We start from the raw sequence: 22,890 nt of genomic DNA, 5'->3' as shown, positions 1-22,890 counted from the left end.
TGTCAATGAGTAGAAGGATGCCTTAAAAAGCAGAGTTGACCAAATGGAAAAAAGATATACAAAAGCTCTCTGAAGAAAACAATTTCTTAAAATATAGAATGAAGCAAAGGAAAGCTGATGACTTTGTGAGAAATCAAGAAACCATAAGACAAAGCCAAAAAAAATGAAAAACTAGAAGAAAATGTGAAATATCTCCTTGGAGAAAACAGCTGAAATAGAACACTAGAGTAGATAGAACATTGGAAAAACAACTGGAAAATAGATCTAGGAGAGACAATTAAAAAAAAAACTACTGGACTTGCTGAAAGCCATGATCAAAAAAAGGACCTTGGTCTAATCTTTTTTTTTAATTCAATAATTAATTTAATGAAATCTGTATATCATAGCTTTTAATAATCCATATAGAAAACACTTCTTGCAGATCTACTATGTACATAGAACCCCTCACAAGAAACAAAATACAATACAACACAGTTAAAGTTGGCCAAATGTCCTCTGACAGCCATCTCCTGACATCAGCTGTTGGCCTAATCTTTCAAGAAATTATCAAGGAAAACTTCTGATAGTCTAGAAGCAGAGGGTAAAATAGAAATTGAAAGAATCCAACAATCATCTCCTGAAAGAAGTCCCAAAAAGAAACTACCCAGGAATATTATAGTCAAATTTAAGAGCTCCCAGGTCAAGGAAAAAAATACTGCAAACAGCCAGAAAGGAACAATTCAATTATTATGGCACCACAGTCATGATAACACAAGATTTAGCAGCTTCTACATTAAGGGCTTGGAATATGATATTCTGGAAGGCAAAAGAACTTGGATTACAGCAGAGAATCAACTACTCAGCAAAACTGAACATACTCTTTCAGGGGGAAAAATGGATATTCAGTGAAATAGGGGACTTACAAACTTTCCTGATGAAAAGACCATAGCGGAACAGAAAATCTGATCTTCAAATATGAGAGTCAAGTGAAGCATTAAAAAGGTTAACAGAAAAGGGAAATCATAAGGAACTTAATGATGTTGAACTGCTTATATTCCTGCAGGAAAGATGATACTGATAATTGATACTGAAATACAAACTTTCTCATTTATTAGGGCAGTTAGAAGGAGCATGTATAAATAGGTGGGAGTTAAATGTGAAGGGACAATGTATTAAAAAAGATGGAGTTAAGGAGTGAGAAAGGAAAATACTGGGGAAAAAGGGAAAGGGGAAGGTATAATGGGGTAAGTCACTTCACATAAAAGAGGTAAGAAAAAGCATTTGCTGTAGTGTGGGGGTGGGGATGAGAAGGAACGAGTAAACCTTACTCTCATTGAAACTGGCTCAGAGAGGGAATGACATATATATTCAATTTGATATAGAAATCTCTCAACCTAGAGAAAAGTAGGAGGGGGAAGGGAATGGGAGAAAAGGGGAGGAGAAGTGATAGAATTGAGGGAAGACTGTGGGAGTGGGAAGCCAGATGCAAAACACTTTTGAGGATGAAAGGAGAGAGAAAATAGAATAAATGGTATGGAGGGAATAGGTTGGAGGGCAATAAAGTTAATAATAGTAACTGTGGGGAAAAATATTGAAACAAAGTTTCTCTGATAAAGATCTCATTTCTCAAACACAGAGAACTGAGTCAAATTTATAAAAAATAAGAGCCATTCCCCAATTGTTAATGATCAAAAGATATGAACATTTTTTAGATGAGGTTATCGATACTATCTGTGGCCAAATTTTTTAAAAAATGTACTAAAAATGAGAAACAATTGGAGAACAATTCTGAGGTACTATAATAGGACATAAAGAGAAAATGATAAATGTTAGAAGGGATGTAGATAAAAAGAGATATTAATGCACTGTTGGCGTAGTTGTGAAAGGATTCAACAAATCTGTAGAGCAATTTGGAACTATGTCCAAAGAGCTATAAAACCATGGCTACCCTTTGACCGAGCAATGCCACTACCAGGTCTATATTCCAGAAGAAATGGAAAACAGGAAGGAAAAGGACCCATATGTATAAGGGTAGTTATAGGAGCTCTTTTCTGGTGACAAGGATCTATAAATTGAGGGGATGCCTCAATTTTGGGAGTGGCTGAACAGTTGTGGTATGTGATTATGATGGAATGCTCCTCTGCCATAAGAAATGAACAGGATCCTCTCTGAAAAACCTGGAAAGACTTACATGAACAGATGCAATAGAAAATGTTCTATATGCAAAGTAACAGCAATATTGCAGGATGATAAGCTGTGAATGACTCTCCATTTCTCAGCAAGGCTGTGACCCAAGAAAACTGAAGCACTTATGATAAAGAATACTATTCATCCCCAGAGGCAGAGCTGGTGGTATCTGAGTACAGATTGAAGCATACTTTTTTTTTTTTTGCAAGGCAAACAGGGTTAAGTGACTTTGCCCAAGGCCACACAGCTAGGTAATTATTAAGTATCTGAGTCTGGATTTGAACTCTGGTACTCCTGACTCCAGGGCTGATGCTCTATCTACTGTGCTACCTAGCGGCCCCTGAAGCATACTTTTAAAAAAACTTTATTTTCTCTATTTCTCTATTTTTTGAGGGAGGAGGGGCTATGTTTACTCTCACAATATGACTATTATGGTAATGTTTTGCATGCCTACATATTTTTAACCTAAAATAAACAACTTGCTTTCTCAGTGGAGTGGAGTGGGAAGAAGGGAGAGAAATTAGAACTCAAAGTTTAAAAAAAATGTTAAAATGTTAATGTTAAAACTTGTTTTTACATGTAACTGAGGGAAAATAAAATATAATATGGGGGATAAAATAAATGGCAAAGCACATTTAGGGTGCTGATCCTTCTTCTCTGTAACCCCTACTCACCACATTGTCCCCAAACCCAGAGTTGATGGGGACGAAGAGTGTCTTGAAGGTCATCTCATCTGATAGGAAGCCAAGAAACTCTAGACCTTGCTGTGTGGTGTTGGCATAATCTAGCAGTAACTGAGGGAAGGGGAGCAGGGAGGAAAGGAGAAGTAGATGAGGGCTGATAGGACAAAAGCCCCATTTCTCTGCCTCCCATTTTTGATTAAAGTAGCCCATATTAACCCCAAAGACTTCTAGGAAGAAAAGCAACATTCCCCCTTCTGTCACAACCCAAAACCTGCAGGCCTCCACCCCCAACCCCATTTGGTTCAATGTCTTTCCATTCCACAAACCCCATAGAAGGTGGAGAAGTTGGCATTGGCAGCCAGGACATCCAGCAGCTTTCCATTACAGACTGTATCCCCGTCGCCCACAAAGCCATCTTGGCATTTGCACATCACATCTGGATGGGGGATGGGAGAATTAAACCCTGAAAAGAAAAGAAAACCCTGCAAGAGCCCCCTGCTGCTCCCTCCCACTCTTTGAGCCAAGCCCAGAGGCTAGAAAAGACCCCATGACCCCTCACCCTGTACACGGTAGCAGTAGGCATCCCAGCGTTCACTGAGCTTGTTCTGGGCTTCCCGGGTGATAATGCCCACTTGATTGGAGTCACAGCTGGTACTGGGGTAGGCACTGGGGTATGCTGCTGTGCCGTTGGATAGCCAGCCCATCAGGCACAGGTGGAAACCAAGCTGAAGAATTTGGTGAATGAGAAAGGGAAGAAGCTGGCACAGGCTAAAACTAGATCCTCCCCAACCTCCTCCAGACCACTGCCCTGCTCAGCAGCCATAGACAACTCCCAACTTGTCCCCCCAAAGATATTTGCCCCAGGCTCATCCTAGCTACCACTAGGCCTTGCCCCCTGCCCTCTACTTCACCTGCTGAGCCGCTGAAAGCTGAGCCAAGGAAGCTAAGACAGCACCCTGGGCCACACATTGCTCCCCTGCTTCCTTGAAGGTCAGTCTGTACTTGCCCTCCTGAGACTGCAAGTGGAACACTCCAGCCCGTTTCTCTATAGACAGAAGGTTACAGGTCAGACCCCTGGACCAAGAAGGGGGACAAGTAAGACAATAGGATGTGGTGGGGAGAGGAAGCTGTGACCTTGGAAGTGCAGATCAGTACAGGTGGCATCAGGGTGGCAGGGCCCAGGCGTCTCCAAGCATCGATCCTCAGGGGGCACAGCCTCTACCAGGCACTGCAGTCCATTCCCCACATAGCCAGCTCGACACTCACAGCGGCGGGTATTCTAAGGGGGCACCAATGACCTCAATACCCCCCTCAGTCCCCAGGCCTCCCCAAGAAGCCTCTTCTTGCCTCTCTGCTCCCAGAAGACTAGAGAGACCAGCAAGAGGCAGAAGGCTGGGCCAACCTGGCTAAAGGAACAAAAGAAGGATGAGGACCATTTAGGGAGGCAGGGCAAAAGCAACTTCTGAAGATTGGACCCCATGCCCAAACCATCTCTTCCCTTCCTCTCAACAGCTCAGGGAGAAGTTGGGGGCAGGGCCCCAGAAGGGAAGCTAGGCTGGGGTCAGGACTGGGATCAGACCCAAGAGCCACTCACCGGGCCAGTGCTGATGCAGTCTGCATGCTCGCTACAGCCTCCATTCTGGCCATCGGCACAGCGGTCCCGGGCACGACAGAATACTCCATCGCCTTCATAGTCAGGGTGGCAAGTGCAAGTCACAACTACACCCTGTTGGCTGCAGTTGGCATGCTGGTTACAGCCTCCATGTCCATTCTGACAATGGTCAATCACTGGAAAAGGTGGGAGACCAGCCCAGGGTAAATAAGCAAAGCGCCATCCCAACCTCACTAGCTAGCCTATGACGCTTTTCTGCTCAGGGGAGCTCTGGGGCCATCTCCAAGAACCCTCCCTGACTACTCCAGCCCATATTGAAAACCTGTAGCACATTTTAGCCTGAAAAAAAATAACCTAGCACCTAATTATAAGGGGTGGTCTAAAAAGTTTTAATTCTGTTTTAAGATCTTAAAAGTGCACTACAACTTTTAGGACAGCTTATAAATGTCACATACTGGTCCCCAGGTAGGAAACTTCCCTGTCTTCCTTAACTTGTCCAAATTGTGAACTCCCAGACTTTGGTCTGCTCCACCTCTTTGTCTCCAAGCTGGAAGCTCCCTAATGGCAGAGTTCGATGCAAACCAGGGTGGGACTCACATTGGAGAAGGGGCTAACCTTACCTGTGCATCGTCGGCCATCCCCCTCATAGTCCAGATTGCATTCACAGACATTGTCCTTTCGACATACTGCGTGGTCATCGCAGGGTGGGGTGCAAACAGGCTGCACATCTGCCTCCCCCCCACCAATTAGAGGTAGCATCAGTGACCTGGGTCCCAGTTTCCCAGATTCCCCCCCTGCTTCCACTGCCCAGACAGTTTTATTCACCATCCCTGCCCTTTCACCATGGCCTCTGCCCCACCCCAAACTCCAGCTCTGGACCCTCCTAGAAGCTTGGGAATCACTGGACCAGACCAGGCACGGTCAAACCCTACTTGGGAAGCATCTTGTTCTCACTAGGGCAGTTCTGATTTGAAAGTTGTAAAACTCATTTCCCTCATGAATAAGATGAAGGGGTGGGCATCAGCAGAGGGCAAGAAAAGAAAGAATAGAGGAGTTGGGACCTGGACACTGAGATAAGGTAGTAGTGGTAGAAGGAGGGTCAGATCAGCTCAGAAGCCATGAAGGTTTTGGGGTGAGAAAAGTGGTCCAAAGTGAAGATTTAGCACAGAGGAAGCTGAGCAAAGTTTTGCCTGCCTTGATCCTTTGTCCTTTCATTTGCATATAATGTTTACTCTTGGTTTTTAGATAGCTACTACTTATTATTTTAAAAAAGGTTTCATTTATTCTTATGCTTTCTAATGATTTTAAGTAGGAATGTGTGCTATATTTTGCCAAAAGCATTTTCTGCCTCTATTGATATATTAATGTGGTTTTTGTGTTTTTCTCATTGTTATGGTCAATTATGCTGCAGGTTTTCCTAATATTGAAAGCACTCTGCATTCAAAGTATAAAACCCACCTGATCATAATGTATGAGCATTAGGATATGTTATTATAATCTCCTTGCTGATATTTTATTTAAAATTTTTTGCATTAATATTGGGAGATTGGTCTAAAATTTTCTTACTCTATTTTTGCTCTCCTTGGTGTTAAATATCAAAATCCTATTTGTATCATAGGATGATTTTAATAGAATGTCTTATTATTTTCATATCATTTATATAGTATTGGAATTAATTGTTCTTTAAATGTTTGGTAGAATTTCCTTATAGATCCATCTAGTCCTGGGGATTTTTTTCTTAAGGAGTTCCTTTATGGCTAGTTCAATTTCTTTTTCTAAAATGAGGTTTATAAGTATTCTATATCCTGTTCTGTTTATTTAGGCAATTTATGTTTTAGCAAATATTCATCCATTTTGTTTAGATTGTCAATTTTATTGTCATATAATTAGGTAAAATAGCTGCTGGTAATTGCTTTTTTTTTTTTAGGTTTTTGCAAGGCAAATGGGGTTAAGTGGCTTGCCCAAGGCCACAAGGCTAGGTAATTATTAAGTGTCTGAGACCGGACTTGAACCCAGGTACTCCTGACTCCAGGGCCGGTGCTTTATCCACTATGCCATCTAGCCACCCCTGGTAATTGCTTTAATTTCATCTTCATTGGTGGTACAGTCACTCTTTTCATTATTAGACTGGTAATTTGATTTTCTTGTTAATCAAATGAACCAATGGTTTATCTATTTTATTTTCATAAAAACAGCTCCTATATTAGTTCAACTTTTTTATTTTCAATTTTATTAACCTCTCCTTATATTTTCAGGCTTTCAATTTTGGTTTCTAATTGAGGATTTTCACAGCTGTCTGTGTGTTTATTAAAGTTCAAATTCTTTAAAAATAGTATATATATATGTATATGTATATGTATATGTATATGTATATGTATATGTATATGTATATGTATATGTATATGTATATGTATATGTATATGTATATGTATATGTATATGTATATGTATATATATAGGGGTGGCTAGGTGGCGTAGTGGATAAAGCACCGGCCCTGGAGTCAGGAGTACCTGGGTTCAAATCCGGTCTCAGAGACTTAATAATTACCTAGCCGTGTGGCCTTGGGCAAGCCACTTAACCCCATTTGCCTTGCAAAAACCCTAAAAAAAATAGTATATATAAAACCATGAATGGTTGGAATTTATAGAAACATGGAAAAAAAATTGCATGAACTAATGCTGAGCAAAGGAAGCAGAACCAAGAGAACATTGTACACATTAACAATATTGTGAGTTGATCAACCATATTGGAAGCAGCTTCTCTCAGCAGTTTGGAGATCTAGAACAACCCTGGGAGACCTATTATGGACAAGGCCATCCCCATATCCAGAGATTAAAAAAAACCCCAAAACTACAGAATCTAAATGGATATTATGTTCACTTCTTAAAAACTTAGATTTTTCCTTCCTATCCCATGTTTTTCTTTCTTTTCTTTTCCCTTAGTCCCAATTCCTCTTACACAAAATGACTAAAATGTAAGTATGTTAAACATAAATATACACGTACAAGTTTTACCAGACTGTTTGCTACCAAGGGGAGGAGGGGATGGCAAGGGAGGGTGATAGAAAGATGTATAACTTATAAATAAGCAAGTGGATGAATGTTGAAAAACGTCTATAACATATAATTGGAAAAATAAAGTATCAATTAAAAAAACCACATATCTGTGTTCTATTTTTCTCTGTAGACACTGCACTAGATACAAAATCTTGCCTGAACTAAACATTTCATAAATACCTATTGAATGAATGGTTGCAGGGTTTGGAACCACCTTACAGTGAGGTAAATGAGGCAAACCAAGGTGAAGTGATTTGCCCAGGATCATGCAGCTAGTGTCTGAGGCTGGAACCCAGGCCCAGGACTCTGTATCTCCATAAGGAACAAGACATGCAAGCCCATGAATACACATGACCTACTCACCCAGCTTTATCTCACAGTACCGACCACTCCAACCCTCATCGCAGAAGCAAAAGCCAGAACCCGACATGCCGTCATCACATTGTCCATGGGCTGAGCATTGACAAGCTGTGGAAACAGAGCAGGGGAGAGTCAGGGAAGGGGATGAACTTGGGAAATATCTATTTAAAATCTAACTTTTAGTAACTAGATTGTTGGGACCCAGAATGTCACCCTCTCAGTAACTCTCCAGTCATGACAGGGATAATTGTAAGGAATTTTGGGTCCCCCCCAGGTCCTGAGTTAATACTTTGGGTTCACTCATCCAGGGCTTATTTTGGGTTCCCCTTATGTTTTGACTCTGCCCAAATTTTATTGACTGTTTATATTTACCGATATCCATCTCAATCTCCCTTGCTTTCAAATTGCCCTCTCTGGAAATTTGTATGAGGTACCCTTGTCTCCATCCTACATCATGTAAACCTTCCAGTGCCTGCACAAGAGGGAGTCACACCTTCTTTCCAAATGACCTAATAAACTTCTTTCTAAAACGTTTTCAGATTTTGGGGTTTGTTCTTGCAAACAACAGACTCTTCAGGGGAACAGAGTGAAAGGAGTCTACGAGTGGAGAGGGAGCTCACCTTGACAGCGAGAGCCAAATGCTCCTGCAGCACAGAGCTCACAGGCTGTCCCATTGAAGCCCTGGTTGCACCTACAGGTCCCTGTCCCCATCATTCCATCGCGGCACACTCCATTGCCATTACAGGGGTTTTCTGGTCCCCCTGGGCAAACTGCAAGTAGAGAAATGTCAGTCTTAGAGCCCCAAGCTCCCTGAAATCCCCTCCCAGGATTCCCCAAGAGGTTGGGGTTCCTAAGTGGTCAATAACACTCTGATACAAGGGAAGAGAAGGTTGAATGGGAGGTATGATGAGGTGGTATGTGGTAGAAAGGGATCTGACCCTGGAGTTAGAAATCTTAGTTCAAATGGTCCCAGTCTGCCTCGTATTGGCTAGTTAATCCTGGACAGTTGCCTCATTGGATTTCCCTATCTGCCAAAAGGGGGTCATACTGGTAATACTCCCTGCCCCACAGTTCTTGTCATTAAACCAAATTCTCCCTGGGCTCCCTCTGAGCTCCACCATGCCTTTTCAATATCCTGCTAGAGATTGACTAATATGACAGAAAATGGAAATGATAAATTTTGAAAGGGAGGTGGGAAAACTGGGGCACCAATGGACTGTTGGTGGAGTAATGAACTGATCCAATTAGGAGCTATTCCCAAAGGACTATCAAACTGGGCATACCCTTTCATCCAGAAAAACCACTACTAAGTCTGTATCTCAAAGAGATCATAAAAAAGGGGGAACAACCCACATGTACAAAAATATAGCAGCTCTTTTTTGTGGTGTCAAATAACTGGAAACTAAGGGGATGCCCATCAATTGGGGAAAGATTGAACAGGTTGTAGCATATGAACATAATTGAATAACAACAGCCTGCTAGACAGTTCACCCAATACTAGCATCTCACCCTCAATGTGCCCCAAGCTGAACTCATTGTTGTTCCTCTTTAATTTTTTTAAGTTAATTTAATTTAATTTTCACCATTCTGATTTCAGAGTCTGGTATCAGAGTCCTCCTAGCCACCTAACCCCAGTGTCGTCACCTTTGACTCTTCTTTCTCTCTTCTCCTTGATCTCTGACTAGTTTGCCAAGGCTTGAGAAGTCTACCTCCCAGTCTTTCTCAAATGACAGATTTAGATCTGGAAGGGATCTTGGAGATCATAGAGTTCAATCTGTATTTCACAGATTAGGAAACTGAGTCACAGAGAGAAGTAACTGAGACAAAATCCCATAAACTAGTATTTGAAACCAGGGACTCTGACACCAAATGCAGGAATCTTTCCACCAAGCCTAATGGTCCCTCAATACTCTTTTGCTCCATTCACATAGACGTCACTCTCCTCAGGGAAATATGGTGTTGAATGGCATTAAGGTCGAATGGCTCAAAAAGAAACCAGAAACTTAGTTTCCAACTTAGAACCAGAAGGTGGGATCTAGTCTCTGGCATTTACTTGCTGTGTGACCCTGGGTGAGTCAATTCACCTCTATTTGCCTCAGTTTCCTCATCTGTAAACTGAGGATAATAATAGCACCTCCCTCTCAGGGTTATTATGAGGCTAATATGAAATGATATTTGTGAAACACTTTACACATGGAACATGGTTAGACCACTTCACAGATCCCTCAACTGTAAACCCAGGGTTCTTTTCCTTCTCACAACCAAGTGAGGTAGGAACATTCTTTTGAAAAATGGAGTAGGATGGAAACAGTGGATGGGAGGAGACTTCAGGTCCAGTGGCCCCAGAGAAGGGGGGCTTCCTGGAGGCCTTCCTTAGAGAAGGAAGAAGTATGTTCTGGACCCAACACAGACTTTCCCTAACTCTGAATCAGCTGGAATCATGTGGCCTTTACCCTCAGCCTCGGATAGAGCCAAGGACACCCCCAGAACAGCTGGGAACTCAGACTTCCCAGGCTTGGAAAAAGAACATGGCAGAAGGGCAGAGGCTACAAGAGGCAGTGACTGAGAAGCACATGGGGGAGTCAAGAAAGGTATTCCTTTCTCCCAAACCCAGCTCCCTGGCACCTTTTCTGGGAGTCCTCCACTGGTCCCTAACTCCCAACATCTCCCCTTTGTGAAATATTTTCTCTTCTCCATGTCCAACTGGGTATCTCAGTTGTGCCTGGACATTTATCACACACACACACACACACACACACACACACACAGACAAAGACACAGAGACAGACACACACACACACACAAACTTGATTTAAGGTTTGGGAAAAATCAAGGAAAGAGTCCAGGGAGGGGCTGAGCTTGAGGAGCTGAGGATGTTGGGTTAGAGGAAAACCAAGAAGGGTGGTCTGGAGGTCTCTGACCTTGGCAGTCGATGCCATAATGTCCCTGGCAACAAGCTGGTTTCCAAGTGACTGTAGAGCAACGGCGGCGGCAGCCAGTTTTTGGAGCCGTTCGGGAGAATAAAAATGGATCGTAGTAGCTATATCTAAGAAAGAAAGGTCTCCTCGAAGGGACTGACCTCAGGCAGAACTCCACCTCACCCTAGGAACCAGTCAAGAGAGAGTCCCATCAGGGCAGCCGAAGGGGGAGTGTGGCTGAGGGATTGGGTCTGATCTCCAGATTCACCAGTCCCGGGGTCCACACCTCCTAGACAATGACCAGTCTCCCCCCCGCCCATGTCCACCTCTTTCTTTACCTCATCCTTGTATCCTACAGGACAAAGGGGAAGCATGGTGCAGGAGCCACAGAACTGTCTGAATGTCTGAAGAAGAGAGATGGGCAATTCTCTCAATGACCCCTTCCTGGCTTCCTCTTCCCCACCTCCACCCAAGTACCAACTTGCTCCCAACCCCTCGGGTACCTTTGTGTTTGTTTTTAAAATTGAGAGACCTTAGAAATCATCTAGCCCCACTCCCTCTTTTAACAAAGAAAGAAACTGAGCTCAGAGATAGTAAGTCACACGTATAATAAGTAGCAGACCCGGGATCTGGACACAGGCCTTCTGAATACAAATCCAAGGCTCTTGTCCCTAATCCTCTCCCCTGAGAAGGAACCTGTAAGGGATATAGCTGAAACCCTCCCAGCTATGGGCACCTTTGGCACCCTTCCCTTGCTCCCACTCCTCATCTTCTCTTTTGTTCCTGCTGACAACTTCATCACCCTCAGCCTGTCCCAGACCTCCTTCGATGCCCTCTACCCTTGTTTGTGTCCAGACATTTCTTCAGTGTTTCCTTCTAGGTTCTAACCTCAAAAGAAGGTTTCACAAGAAAAAGTAATTTACAACCTACCTAAAGGCTGCAGAAAAGGGACTGTCAGAGGTAACTGACTCCAGAGTTTCCTCCTCTTAGCCCCAGTTCCGTCCTCAAGGACCTGACCTGGCCCTCCATTTCTGACCCCCAATAGGAGCCACTTTTTCTTCTGTTCCTTCTAGGTCTCAAAAAACTCCTCCTTCCTGATACAAGCATATCCCAACTTACTCTTCTCACAAACACTTACATTGGGATTGACACTGTATTTATAATCAGAGAATTTGGATTCAAATTCTAGCCCTCCTAATTATTACCTATGTTACCTCCTCCAGGCATATCTGTAAGATGACTAGATGACCTCAAAGATCCCTCCTAGCTCTAAATCTGGGGCCCCTCCAGTAGTCCACCTACCTATTTCCTATGTAACCTTAGAGCCTTCTCTGACCATATCTGTAAGATAACTAGATGACCTCAAGGATTCCTTCAGGCTCTAAATCTGGGATCCCTCCAGCAGGTTCTCTCCCAAATCACCACAAATAGCACAGCCTCCCCCATCCCGCTTCCAGCCCCAGGATTAGCTCCCAGCTCTTCTGACCGGCAACTGTTCTTTGACATAATGGTCACAGCGAGAACCCAGTCCTGGTGGCTCCAGGAGCTGGTCAATGCCATAGGCAATGCCCCCCAGGAACTCCATGTGTCGTTGCACAATCCGAGCTTCACCCTCACCAACCAAGAGGTCACCCTGGAGTGGGAAAGATAGGGTGGAAATGTTCCCACTTCCCCAATTGATGTCCCCCCCCCCCAATCCAAACCCTATTCCAAGGTCCTTTTTAAAAATATTCCAAGGTCCTTTTAAAAAATTCCTATGCACTGAATTGATACTGAGTGAATTATATTAGAGAAATCTGCTGCAAGATGCTAAGTTCTAGGAAACTTTCTTTGTCCTCCTCCAACCCTCCAAACTTCCTCTTCATCTACTCTGGCACAATTCAACTTGACCCTCTATATTATCCGGTCCTCTAATTCCTAGGTGGAAATCCCACCTCTTTCAGAAACCTGAAGACAGGTTTAGTTTTTCCCTTTTGTTTCCCTTTGTTCTTTCTTTTTGACTGGGCTCTCCTGGCCCCATTGTTGCTCAAGAGGCAGTCAAGGGCCGCTAGGTGACGCAGTGGATAGAGCACTGGCCCTGGAGTCAGGAGGACCGGAGTTCATTTCTAGCCTCAGACATTTAATAATTGCCCAGCTGTGTAATCTTGGGCAAGTCACTTAACCCTGTTGTCTTAAATTTAAAAAAAATTTTTTTTAAAGAGGCAGTCAGGTCTAAGGGAGACCTGAACCTGTGGTTTCTGGAGCATCCTGGTTAGTTATGGACCCATCCCATCCTAGCTTCTTTTGCTTACCGGCAGGTTCTTGCTGCAGGAAAAGGAGATGGGTGAGCCATGCATTGTTCGGAGCTCCCCCAGGTTGGGCATGTCAGAGGCCAGAGCCTGAGGGAAGACAAAGGGAAAAATTCAGCAAAAGCCTCAAAGGATCAAAGGCTGGAAGGAAGATGGCCCTAGGCATTCTAGGTTGCTATTCTAGGATTAAAACTGGTGAATCCCGTGGGCTCTCCAAGAATTAGGTTTGGTTAGGAAGCCAGCCCTGCCCATCCTCACCTTGACATTGCGGATCATGTGGCCCCTCAGGATGGCTGCCAACTTCTCTCGATGGTCCTCATGGTAGAGCCAAACCTGCCGCTCGGGAGGGAGGGCTTTCAAGGCTTCATCCGAGGGCCACAGAACAGTGAAGGGCTGGTGGGTCTGATCATGGAACATTGGAAGCATCCTGGAGGTCTGAAAAAGACCTAACCCTAGTCACAATGGGAAGGTGGCTATTTTCCTAGACCCAGACACCCACTAAACCTGGCTGCCGAGGTCAGATCTAAGGAGGACATTCTAAGTGACAGGGACCCATCCTTCCTCTGGAGCATGATGACCAGAGAGGGGTGGCTGAGCAGCATCAGCTGCGGGTGGAGAGAAGGTGAGAAGCATAGCATCTTTTAGCTCCAAGGAGGCCAAACAATAACTCTCTGGTCTGAGGACTCTCCACCCCTCCCAAACACACATCTATCTCAAACAAAGTACACATGCACACACACACACACACACACACACACACACACACACACACACAAGTTCTGTACACTTCTTCAAGACAGGGACTGTCCCGTTCCTTCCTTTGTATCTCAGGAGTTTGGCACCAGTTTTAATCAATACATGACTGACTAAGACACAGAGAGACCTGTGTGTAGATACACACATGTCCATGGACATGTCTAGACCAGACCAATAAATGATAGTTTATCTGCACCTACATGCAAACACCTGGATCAGAATGGACAGACACATGGGAGTTCACATAGACAGTTACCGTCAAAAGTTTGCTAAAGATGGTATAGCCCCAGCTCTCAGCTGCTTCTGTAATATTTTGCTGGAAATGAATGGAGCCCCCAAAGCCGTGAAAAAAGAAATCACAAAGACAAGTAAAACCACTACCATTCACATTTCTATAGACCTCTACTAGTTACAAAACACTTTGCCCACAATGGACATTGAGGGGTAGGGGATGGGCTGGATGCTCCAAATATTGATATCCTTATACTTTTTTTTTTTTTTCAGAGAAAGAAAGAGTCTAAGAGGGGAAGAACCCATTCATTAATGAGTAGAAGCCAGAGGACCTGGAGTCAGGCATCCTGCCTCTAAGTCTGGGTTTTTCCTAGGATATCCTCCCCTCCACCCCCATCGCCTCTAGCTCCTGGTCCATTCTCCCCAGGTATCCTGCCATACCTTGGGAGCCACTGATGAGGTATTGGTCCAATGAACAACCTCTGGGGGCAGCAGCAGTTTGTCGATGAAATGGAGGACGCCATTCACCCCAATCTGATCTTCAGTCACCACTTGGGCATACTCATTGATAAAGATGCTTCCCTTCGAGGGGCAAGAGAGACACTGTGCTGATGGTTTTAGACTCCCCCACAAACCTCAACCCCAGGATACTCTGCAAACCCTGTTTGCTCCCAGAGAAGGAGGCTTGATTTCATGTAAAGGATATATGATGTTGGCACTGGAAGTAACCTTAAATATCATCTAGGTCATTAATATATTAACTCTTTATGATATGGTTGCTATGGGCAGTCTGGTGAAGCCCATGGGCTTTAGGTTTTTAAGTGCATAAAATAAATATTTAAAATTACCAAAAAGCACAATTATGTTTTTAAGAACACAATTTCATGGGCTCCAAGTTAACCCCTAATTCTAGACTAATCCCTTTATTCTACTGATTCTACTAAGTTTCCCAGTTGAGATCCCCAAAGAAGTCTCATTTAGGATCACACACAAAAGCCAATTATTTTTGTGACTTCCAGACTAAGGTTATACCACTTCAAAACCAGTTTTTCCCTCTATCACCCAGAGGATCCCCCCCGCCACACACACACACCTCACGCTGGCTGAAATGGAGCTTGTGGCCAGACAGAGTGGTCACATATCCCGCCTCCAACAGGTCTTGAGTCAGCAGGCGCCTACACCCCACCGTGTGGTATCGGAATAGAAGCTGCCGATGGATGCCAAACATGGAGAGTTCTCTCTGGGGGTGGAGAAAGAAGATTGGGTCCAACCCATCCATCCTGGAGACAGATGTCCAGTCATTTCTCCCCTTCCCTACAGATTTTTTCCATTTATTCTACTCCCTAACTCCTCTCCCACCCATAACCTCCAGTCCCCCTACCATCCCCCCCCCCCCACATGATGATCTGGACAGGAAAGTAAAAGAAAGGGGAAACTGAAGCCTTACCCTGGCTACTACTATCTCACCCTCCCCAGTTCAACTTAACCCTTGTCCACTTAGAGTTACCCGGGTAAAATTCTTCATCAAATCATCTTTAGGAACAAAGACTGTAAAGGGTCCATCTCCCTTCAGTTCCTGGTATTCCTGTGAAGGAGAGATATGAGACCATAGGGATAATGAGTTCTATATCTTTGGACTAACTTGAGATCCAGACCCCAGAGGGACCAGAGAGATCTTTGGAGAACAATCACCATGTAAACGAAAGCATGATGAATCTTATTTTACAAATGGGGAAACAGCAGTCCAGAGAGGGGAAGGGCAGAGTTAGTGGCAGAGAGGAACCAGAACCCAAGACTCCTTATTCCCAATCCAAGGATCTTACTGTTATAACTCAGTCAACACTTGGTCTGGACTCTAGAAAGGGTGGGACATGTAGAAGACACAACCCTGAATTTAGGGAGTCCATGGTCCAAGGAAAAGACAGGGTTGTGTCCTCAGGAAGCCTCCAATGGAGACAGGGACAGAAGGAGGAGAGAAAGTTTTGTCTTCAAGGAGCCCCAGGTCTAAAGAGGAGACATGGTCCCAACCATGGGTAGGGTGAGTCCCTGGCAAGGAGAGAAGGGCTATCCCATCCATCCTTGTGGTCTTATCAAGGGGAAAAGCTCCATCCACAGCTTACCATAAAGTAGTGGCTGAAAAAGGCTGCATCCTTGTCCCGAAGGAGCTCCTGGTGAGGCAGTGAGGACATGCAAGGAGGAGAGCACAAAGCTGCCATTGGTTCAATTGGCAGGTGTCTTTCTCTTCCACACCCCAAACACCAAGGGTGTAGGTGTCTGCCCGTGTTCACAGCCCTAGGTCCATCTTAAGCTCAGGGCTGACAATGTACTAGGCTGAAGATATGGGATTCAGGCTGGTAGGGGGTGCAGTGGCAGCAACACAATTATCAATTTTACAAATGAGGAAACTGAGTCCTCAAGAGATAGAGTAACTTTCCAACTACTTAAGAACCTGAGGCAGAATTTGAACCTATGTCCTCTTGATTTCTCTACTGTACTTTGTTATCTCCCCTAAATATAAAGTGAGAGATGGGAGAAAGCAATATTGGTGTAAAGGGTGGGCTCTTCAGGAAAGGATAATGTCCCCAGAGTAGAACAGGGGACTTGGTACAAGGTCAAGGATTCCAGAGCTCAGTTTAGAAAAGAGATCCCTAGAATTTGGTTCAGGATAGAGTTCTTTAAGGTTCTCCTGCTAGAAGGTGTCTCACCAGGCCTATCTTGGTCCGGCAGGTAAGGCCATCACCAATGGTAGTGATGCCACAAGTGCAGGTCCTCTCTCCAGGTCCTGTGTTGTTACATGCAGCATAGAGGCTGCAGCCTCCATTGTCCTGGAGGAGAACAGAGCAGAATGGCCAGGAAGGCAGATGGGTCAATGGGGGCACCCTCCAAAGCCATCTTCCCTCTAACCTGGGCAAGTAGAACCAAGGTATAGAGACCAGCAAGGGGACAGTGCCCTCACCTACCACCAAACCCAGATTTGCCTTAAACAGCATCAGGGCTCCTGGATCTCAGTCCTGGAGAAGGGATATCAACATTCCCCACCTTTTAGATAATCTGAAAATCCCCAAATGCATATAAGGAGAAGGGCATCTGAGCCCTATTGTTAACCCTGTCCCAACCTCAGTCTCCCTTTCTCTAGAATGGAAAATTCTCTAGAGTAAAACCGGAGTATTAGAAGGACACACCTTCGTGCAGGGATTGATAGGAACACAGCTCTGGATCCCATCTCCGGTATAACCAGGTCCACAGTTACAGGCCACCTAAACCCCAAATCCCCCACACCAACATATTATTAGCTATCAGTCTATTTGAGTGGAGGGTACCTTCCTGAGGGAAACACACTGACCCTGACCTCAGGGAGTCCCCTCCTCTAAGAAGGAATCACCTTCTCTCCCTCAGGGAAACTTATGGTCTAAGGAAAGTAGATTGCTTCCAACCCCAATTCCAAGAACAAGAGGGAAGATGGAGCCCTAGAATGCTCCCTGACATATCTCTCAAGTCTCACCAGACTTCAAGTTACTGACCTGACTGGGCCCTGTAGGGACACACTCAGCCTTGGCATGGCAGCCACCATTCTTAATCACACAGTTGTTGACTTCTAAGGGGAGAAAAACAAAGGAAGTGAAGAGGGAAAGGGGAAAGGGAAGGCTGGGGAGAGGAGGGAAAGATTGCCAAAATCCACACCATCTCCCCACAGGGAGCTGTCCAGCCTCTGAGGGGATAGGGTTCTGTCTTCATTTGTCTTGGTTTTAGGTTCTCCCTCAGTTTTTGCGTTTGTCTCTCCCACTTGTTCTCTGGAGGAGAGGAGACAGCCCAATCTCCTTTGATGCCCTTTCTCCATTCTGGTGTATCCCACCCCATAAAGTCCTTTCTTGTGTTTAACCTCAATCCCTTTCTTTTTCAGTCTTGGCCTATTTCTTGCCCAGGCTTCTCACCAAGACACAGCTCCCCATCCCCAGCATAGCCATCCTTGCAGCTGCAAGTTCTCTGTCCAGGGGCCACCTTGGTACAGTTAGCATGAAGGGAGCAGCCACCATGATTCTGGGCACAAGGGTCTATTTCTGTAGAAGTTCAAAGAGGGGAAAGAGAAGTCACAAGGGTCAGAAGGAGGAAAAGGGGTAGTGATCAGGGTTGGGGAGAGAACGGAGAACTGGGGATAGTTTGGGAGGAGGGACCTAGGTGGGGGTTGAGATTTCTTTTAGGCCAAGAGTTATGGGGCAGGCTGGGTCATATCTAAGAGGGGGGGAACTATCTCTTATGAACTGAAGAGTCTCTAGGGTTTGGGGAATGCTGCTTTGTGGGAATCCTGAGGACCTGAGCAGCGGGTGCCATTGCCAAAGTAACCAGCAGAACAGACACAGGAGCCGTTGATGCAGCTGGAAGGAAAGAGACATGATACCCCCATCTCAGGGTCAGGGGGAGACCTCAAGGATGGTTCCCCGGGCTACCGCACCCAGCCCTCCTGAGAACCCTGGAGCCTCACCCATCAAGCATACTCACTTGGCAAAGGGGTCACATTTTTCTGGGCATGATGAAGCAGTGATCTCTGGGGAAAAAGGGGGGTGATTTTATATGTCAACTCAAAGTCAGAGAGGCAGAAGGAGTTGAGATGGAGCCAGGAAGAAGCTTTCCTCCTCACAAGCCTGGTCATCTGGCTACTCTACCCTCCCAAGCCCCTCCTTGCCCTTGTCCCTCACCTTGGTCACAGTAGGTGCCTTTCCAACCCACATTGCAGCTACAGCTCCCATTCCCAAGCAGTCCATCCTGGCATATTCCATGGTCACAGTTACAAACTGGGGAGCAAGACAAGAAAATAATTTTGTGGTGACCAATACTCCCACCCAAATGAAAAGGTCTGCCCCACCCTCCTGAACAGGTAAAAACACTGAGGAATCTGACTTATACACTGCACACAAACACACGTACATATACACACATACCCCCCTACTCGATAGTCAGGGTGTGAGTCTTCTTCCCGGGACATAGATTGGATATCTTGCCCGGTTTGTTTCCTCGTTGGCCCTTACCTCCAGTACAGTCGAGCCCATAGCGCCCTAGCTCGCATCCCTCACAGGCAGTGCCATGGAAGCCTTCATGGCAGCGACACTCTCCATTACCCAAAAGGCCATCCTGACACTGCCCATGGCCTGAGCAGTTACCACCAGGACCACCAGGGCAGGGCTCACAAAGGGTTCCAAAGTAGCCAGGGCAGCAGTCGGGAATCTAAGGGGGGGGGGTGGTAAATGAGGGTTTGGTAGATTATAAAAGGTCTACTGGGGGGTCGTTGTCAAAGCCTCAGCTTGTGGAGCCCATTTATTTCACAAGGATAGAGAACCGAGTCCCAGAGACAATAGGGACTTGCCCAAAGTCACATAGTGAGGAACCCTGGTCTTCTAACTCTCAATCCAGGGCTCATGATAGTAGTTCCAAGCCCCTGGATTAGGGGTAAATCATTCCATAACTCTTCTGGCAGTAACAAGTCTACCTCCTAAGAACTGGATTTTGCAAGAGGTAAAAATCCAGATCTGATCTGGGTTCTTCCTGTGAGTCATTTATCCCCTATTCCTCTACCCATATCAAGCCCCAGTCACTATCCTGTCTTGGATCATAGCATTGATTGCTCATAGCATTTGCTTTGGGACAAACCTCTATTTTCTTGACACATGTGTAGAAGCAGCCTATGCTCCGAATTCCATTAGACACGTAGATACAGGGCTTTTGGGGGCCTTTCTAGAAATACAAAAATGGGAGAGAAGGAATTCAGTCAAAGAGTGGGATGCAACTCAGATGGGAACTCTGATGGAAACAGAAAGAGACAGAAGGCAGGACCTATATCAGGCTAAAGAAACTAAGACACTGAAAGAGAGAAAGAGGCAGAAATAGAGATAAGTAGAAACAGAGATTTCAAGGTAAAGAATGCAATGAGAGAAAAATTAATAAACCCAGAAATAACAGCAAGATGAACAGAAACAGGGATTAAATTGAGACAGAAAATTAAGATAAATTAAGACAGAAGGATTAGAGTAAATTGATAAGAAAAGATAAAAAAAGGAGAAAGGAGAAAAAGAGAATTACCCAGGACAGAGTCAAAGTGAGACAGAAAGAACCCTCTCTTCACCTGTAAAATGACTAGATTATATTTAAAGTGCCTTCCAGTTTTAAATCTTATGAACTAAACTTGAAAGTGACAGAAAGCATCACAAAGGAGAAAGGCAGGTATTGGAAAGTTAGTGTTAGAAAGTTGGGACTAAAAAGCTATTAAATTGTGTATGCCCTTTGAGCCAATAAAACTGCTTCTAAAGTGACCAAAGAAAGAGGAAAAGGTACTATATGCACAAAAAAAATTATAACAGCTCTCTTTGTGTTTTCAAAGAATTGAAAACTGAAGGAATGTCCATCAATTGGGGAAAGGCTGAAATGATGGTATATGACTGGGATGCTATTATGTTATATGAAATGATGAAGGGAATGATTTCAGAGAAACCTGGGAAGACTTGTAAGAACTGATGCAAAGTTAAGTGAGTAGAATATTGTAGTGGAAGACTAAGTCACTCTGATCAATGCAGTGACATACCACAATTCCAAAGACTCATGATGAAACACGCTATCCACTCCACAAGAATCTGATGAACTCAGAATGAAGACTGAATCATATTTTTTCCATTTCTTTTTCTTGCTTTAAAAAATGGCTAATATGGAAATTTATTTTGTATGACTTCATATTTGTAGGGTTTTTTTTTTTAAATTTCTGGCCTTCTCAACAAGGCAGGGGAAGGGACAGAATTTTGAATTAAAAATAAAATAAAATTGAAGGGCAAAAATAAAGCTCTGAGTTTGCATCCTGCCTAAGATACTTCCATGCTGTATAATCCTGGGTGAGTCATTTCACTTCTCTTAAACTCAGTTTCCTGCACCCACTTCACAGAGTTGTTTTACATACACACACACACACACACACACACACACACACACACACACACATATATACATATATATATAATGTATGCAAAACACTATATAAATGAGTTGTTCTTATAACGACTGAAGATATAGAGGAGATGAAAAAAAGATGGGGGGCAGGGGTGTGGGTTCTGCTTATCTGGATTCCTGGTCCTTGAATTTCTTGGATGTCCATCTGCTGATCTTGCTATAATAAGAAGAGTTATCTGAGTTGGCTGCTCTTTAGCCGCATCTAAGGAGTTTGACTTCATAGATTTCTACTGTCCTCTCCAGTTTAAGAAAGAGAAATTCCTCAGAGATCCAGAGAGCAGAACCTAGAAACTGTTACAGTTCTCTGGCTGAAGAGAAGAGCTTGTCATCGAAATGGCTTAACTGTATTTTTGGTCCCCAGTCTAAGAGTTGTTACCTCAGAGTATCTACTCTTGTTGTTTTGGTATAAGACATTAAAACTACTTCAGAGGATCAACAGAGAAGCCTCTTTGTCCAGCAGGAGAATGAAGAGACTCAGAAAAGCAATAGGTGTTAGATAGTACAGACTATTCCCTCTTTAAAGAGACCATCCACAGTCAGGTTTGCCATCCAAAACAGTGAGGTGTAACAAGGAAGGGTTTTCTTACTCATCTGACTTCTGTGAGTAGCCACTCTCCTCCATGGACAAGGTATATTAGTAGGAAAGTGTGACCCAGGTTTATGGCTAATCCGTTATTTTTAGATTATTCCTGGTTTTCCTTATAGTGAGTAACTACTACTCATAATATTTGATTATTATTGTTTTTGCCTTCTTGTTTAGTGAATGTTTCATGCTAAAGAGTTCATGACATTTTAAGGAGCTGATTTAAGTGGGAAGCATGAGCATGGGGGGCTCAGATGCTACAGAGGTGTGTAGGATTATATCTCTCCTCTCCAAACAACAGTTACCCCAGGACACTGACAGTGAATGGCAGTCAATTGGTTGCCCCCTCCCCACCTTTGGAAAACTTTCCAGTCCTATCAGTATCAGGAAAGCTTGGGATGACTAAACCAGTTAGCAGCCATGCCTTCTTTCTCTTTCTCCCTTCCTCCTCCCCCCCTCCCCATTTCCAACTCCCTGCTGGATTCTCCTAACATTAGGAGCTATGAATGGTGATAGCAGGAAGATCAAACTAGTGTTCTAGGGACCAGACTAAGCTCATCCAGAGTGATGGCTCAGGAATCACACACTGAATGACAAAGGATTAGGCATTCCCAGGGACTGTCTTAATGTGGAAATATGCATCTGACTATGTATCTTGTCTCTCCCTTCTTCAATCCATATTTCATTGAGTTGTCAAATTATTTTCCTAACATTTTTTTTTGTTTTGAGTGTCCAATTACATTTTCATGATGCCATTTAGGATTTTCTTGGCAAAATACTGGGCTCCTCCTTTTGCCATTTCTTTCTCCAGCTCAGTTTTCTCCAGATGAGGAAACTTAGGCCAATAAAGTTAAGTGACTTGCCCAGGATCTTACAGTTAGAAAGTATGTGACGCTGGATTTGAACTCAAAGTCTTCCAGACTTCAGGCCTAGCATTCTATTCACTGAACTATCTGGCTGCCATACAGGTCTGATTAGGTTATCTCTTTATTCAAAAATGTTCAGTGATAATTCAAAAAAGAAAACCTGGAAGTAAAAGAGAGTTATAGTTTCATGTAAAATCCCATTTTTTGATCTATTTTTTAAATAAAACTGCTTATTTTAATTGATGTTTGTTAAATTCAGAATAAAAAAATTTTAAACCTGTTCAAGACTTTCCATTAATTCATTTCATAAATTGCTCTAACAGAAGTTTATTTATTCACTATGTCCATGAGGCAAAATGTTGTGGTGGAAAGAACACTTGAACT

General features: G+C 44.0%; 1 protein-coding gene across 2 annotated transcripts in view; it reads right to left on the bottom strand.

Moving 5' to 3' along the window:
- The window catches only part of STAB1 (stabilin 1), a 64,576-nt gene that overhangs the window by 3,911 nt on the left and 37,775 nt on the right, over positions 1–22,890 (bottom strand). For both annotated transcript variants that reach the window (XM_074198148.1, XM_074198149.1), the window contains 28 exons: positions 19,714–19,797; positions 19,095–19,290; positions 18,765–18,860; positions 18,568–18,613; positions 18,382–18,443; positions 18,003–18,128; positions 17,592–17,665; positions 17,253–17,327; positions 16,776–16,895; positions 16,191–16,238; positions 15,578–15,655; positions 15,164–15,310; positions 14,512–14,652; positions 14,096–14,155; positions 13,342–13,518; positions 13,087–13,173; positions 12,282–12,428; positions 11,134–11,199; positions 10,799–10,979; positions 8,498–8,647; positions 7,881–7,985; positions 5,082–5,189; positions 4,444–4,637; positions 3,984–4,128; positions 3,761–3,894; positions 3,409–3,574; positions 3,176–3,285; positions 2,841–2,960 (listed from right to left, as the gene is read on the bottom strand). In XM_074198148.1, the coding sequence (XP_074054249.1) occupies positions 2,841–2,960; positions 3,176–3,285; positions 3,409–3,574; positions 3,761–3,894; positions 3,984–4,128; positions 4,444–4,637; positions 5,082–5,189; positions 7,881–7,985; positions 8,498–8,647; positions 10,799–10,979; positions 11,134–11,199; positions 12,282–12,428; positions 13,087–13,173; positions 13,342–13,518; positions 14,096–14,155; positions 14,512–14,652; positions 15,164–15,310; positions 15,578–15,655; positions 16,191–16,238; positions 16,776–16,895; positions 17,253–17,327; positions 17,592–17,665; positions 18,003–18,128; positions 18,382–18,443; positions 18,568–18,613; positions 18,765–18,860; positions 19,095–19,290; positions 19,714–19,797 (3,243 nt within the window). The remainder of the gene's footprint in view (positions 1–2,840; positions 2,961–3,175; positions 3,286–3,408; positions 3,575–3,760; positions 3,895–3,983; positions 4,129–4,443; positions 4,638–5,081; positions 5,190–7,880; positions 7,986–8,497; positions 8,648–10,798; positions 10,980–11,133; positions 11,200–12,281; positions 12,429–13,086; positions 13,174–13,341; positions 13,519–14,095; positions 14,156–14,511; positions 14,653–15,163; positions 15,311–15,577; positions 15,656–16,190; positions 16,239–16,775; positions 16,896–17,252; positions 17,328–17,591; positions 17,666–18,002; positions 18,129–18,381; positions 18,444–18,567; positions 18,614–18,764; positions 18,861–19,094; positions 19,291–19,713; positions 19,798–22,890) is intronic.

This window comes from Macrotis lagotis, chromosome 8, assembly GCF_037893015.1.
Source record: "Macrotis lagotis isolate mMagLag1 chromosome 8, bilby.v1.9.chrom.fasta, whole genome shotgun sequence".
In the NCBI taxonomy this organism is placed as follows: Eukaryota; Metazoa; Chordata; class Mammalia; order Peramelemorphia; family Peramelidae; genus Macrotis; species Macrotis lagotis.
The sequence above is the reverse complement of the archived record's forward strand: the minus strand, read 5'-3'. Positions and strand labels throughout refer to the sequence as shown.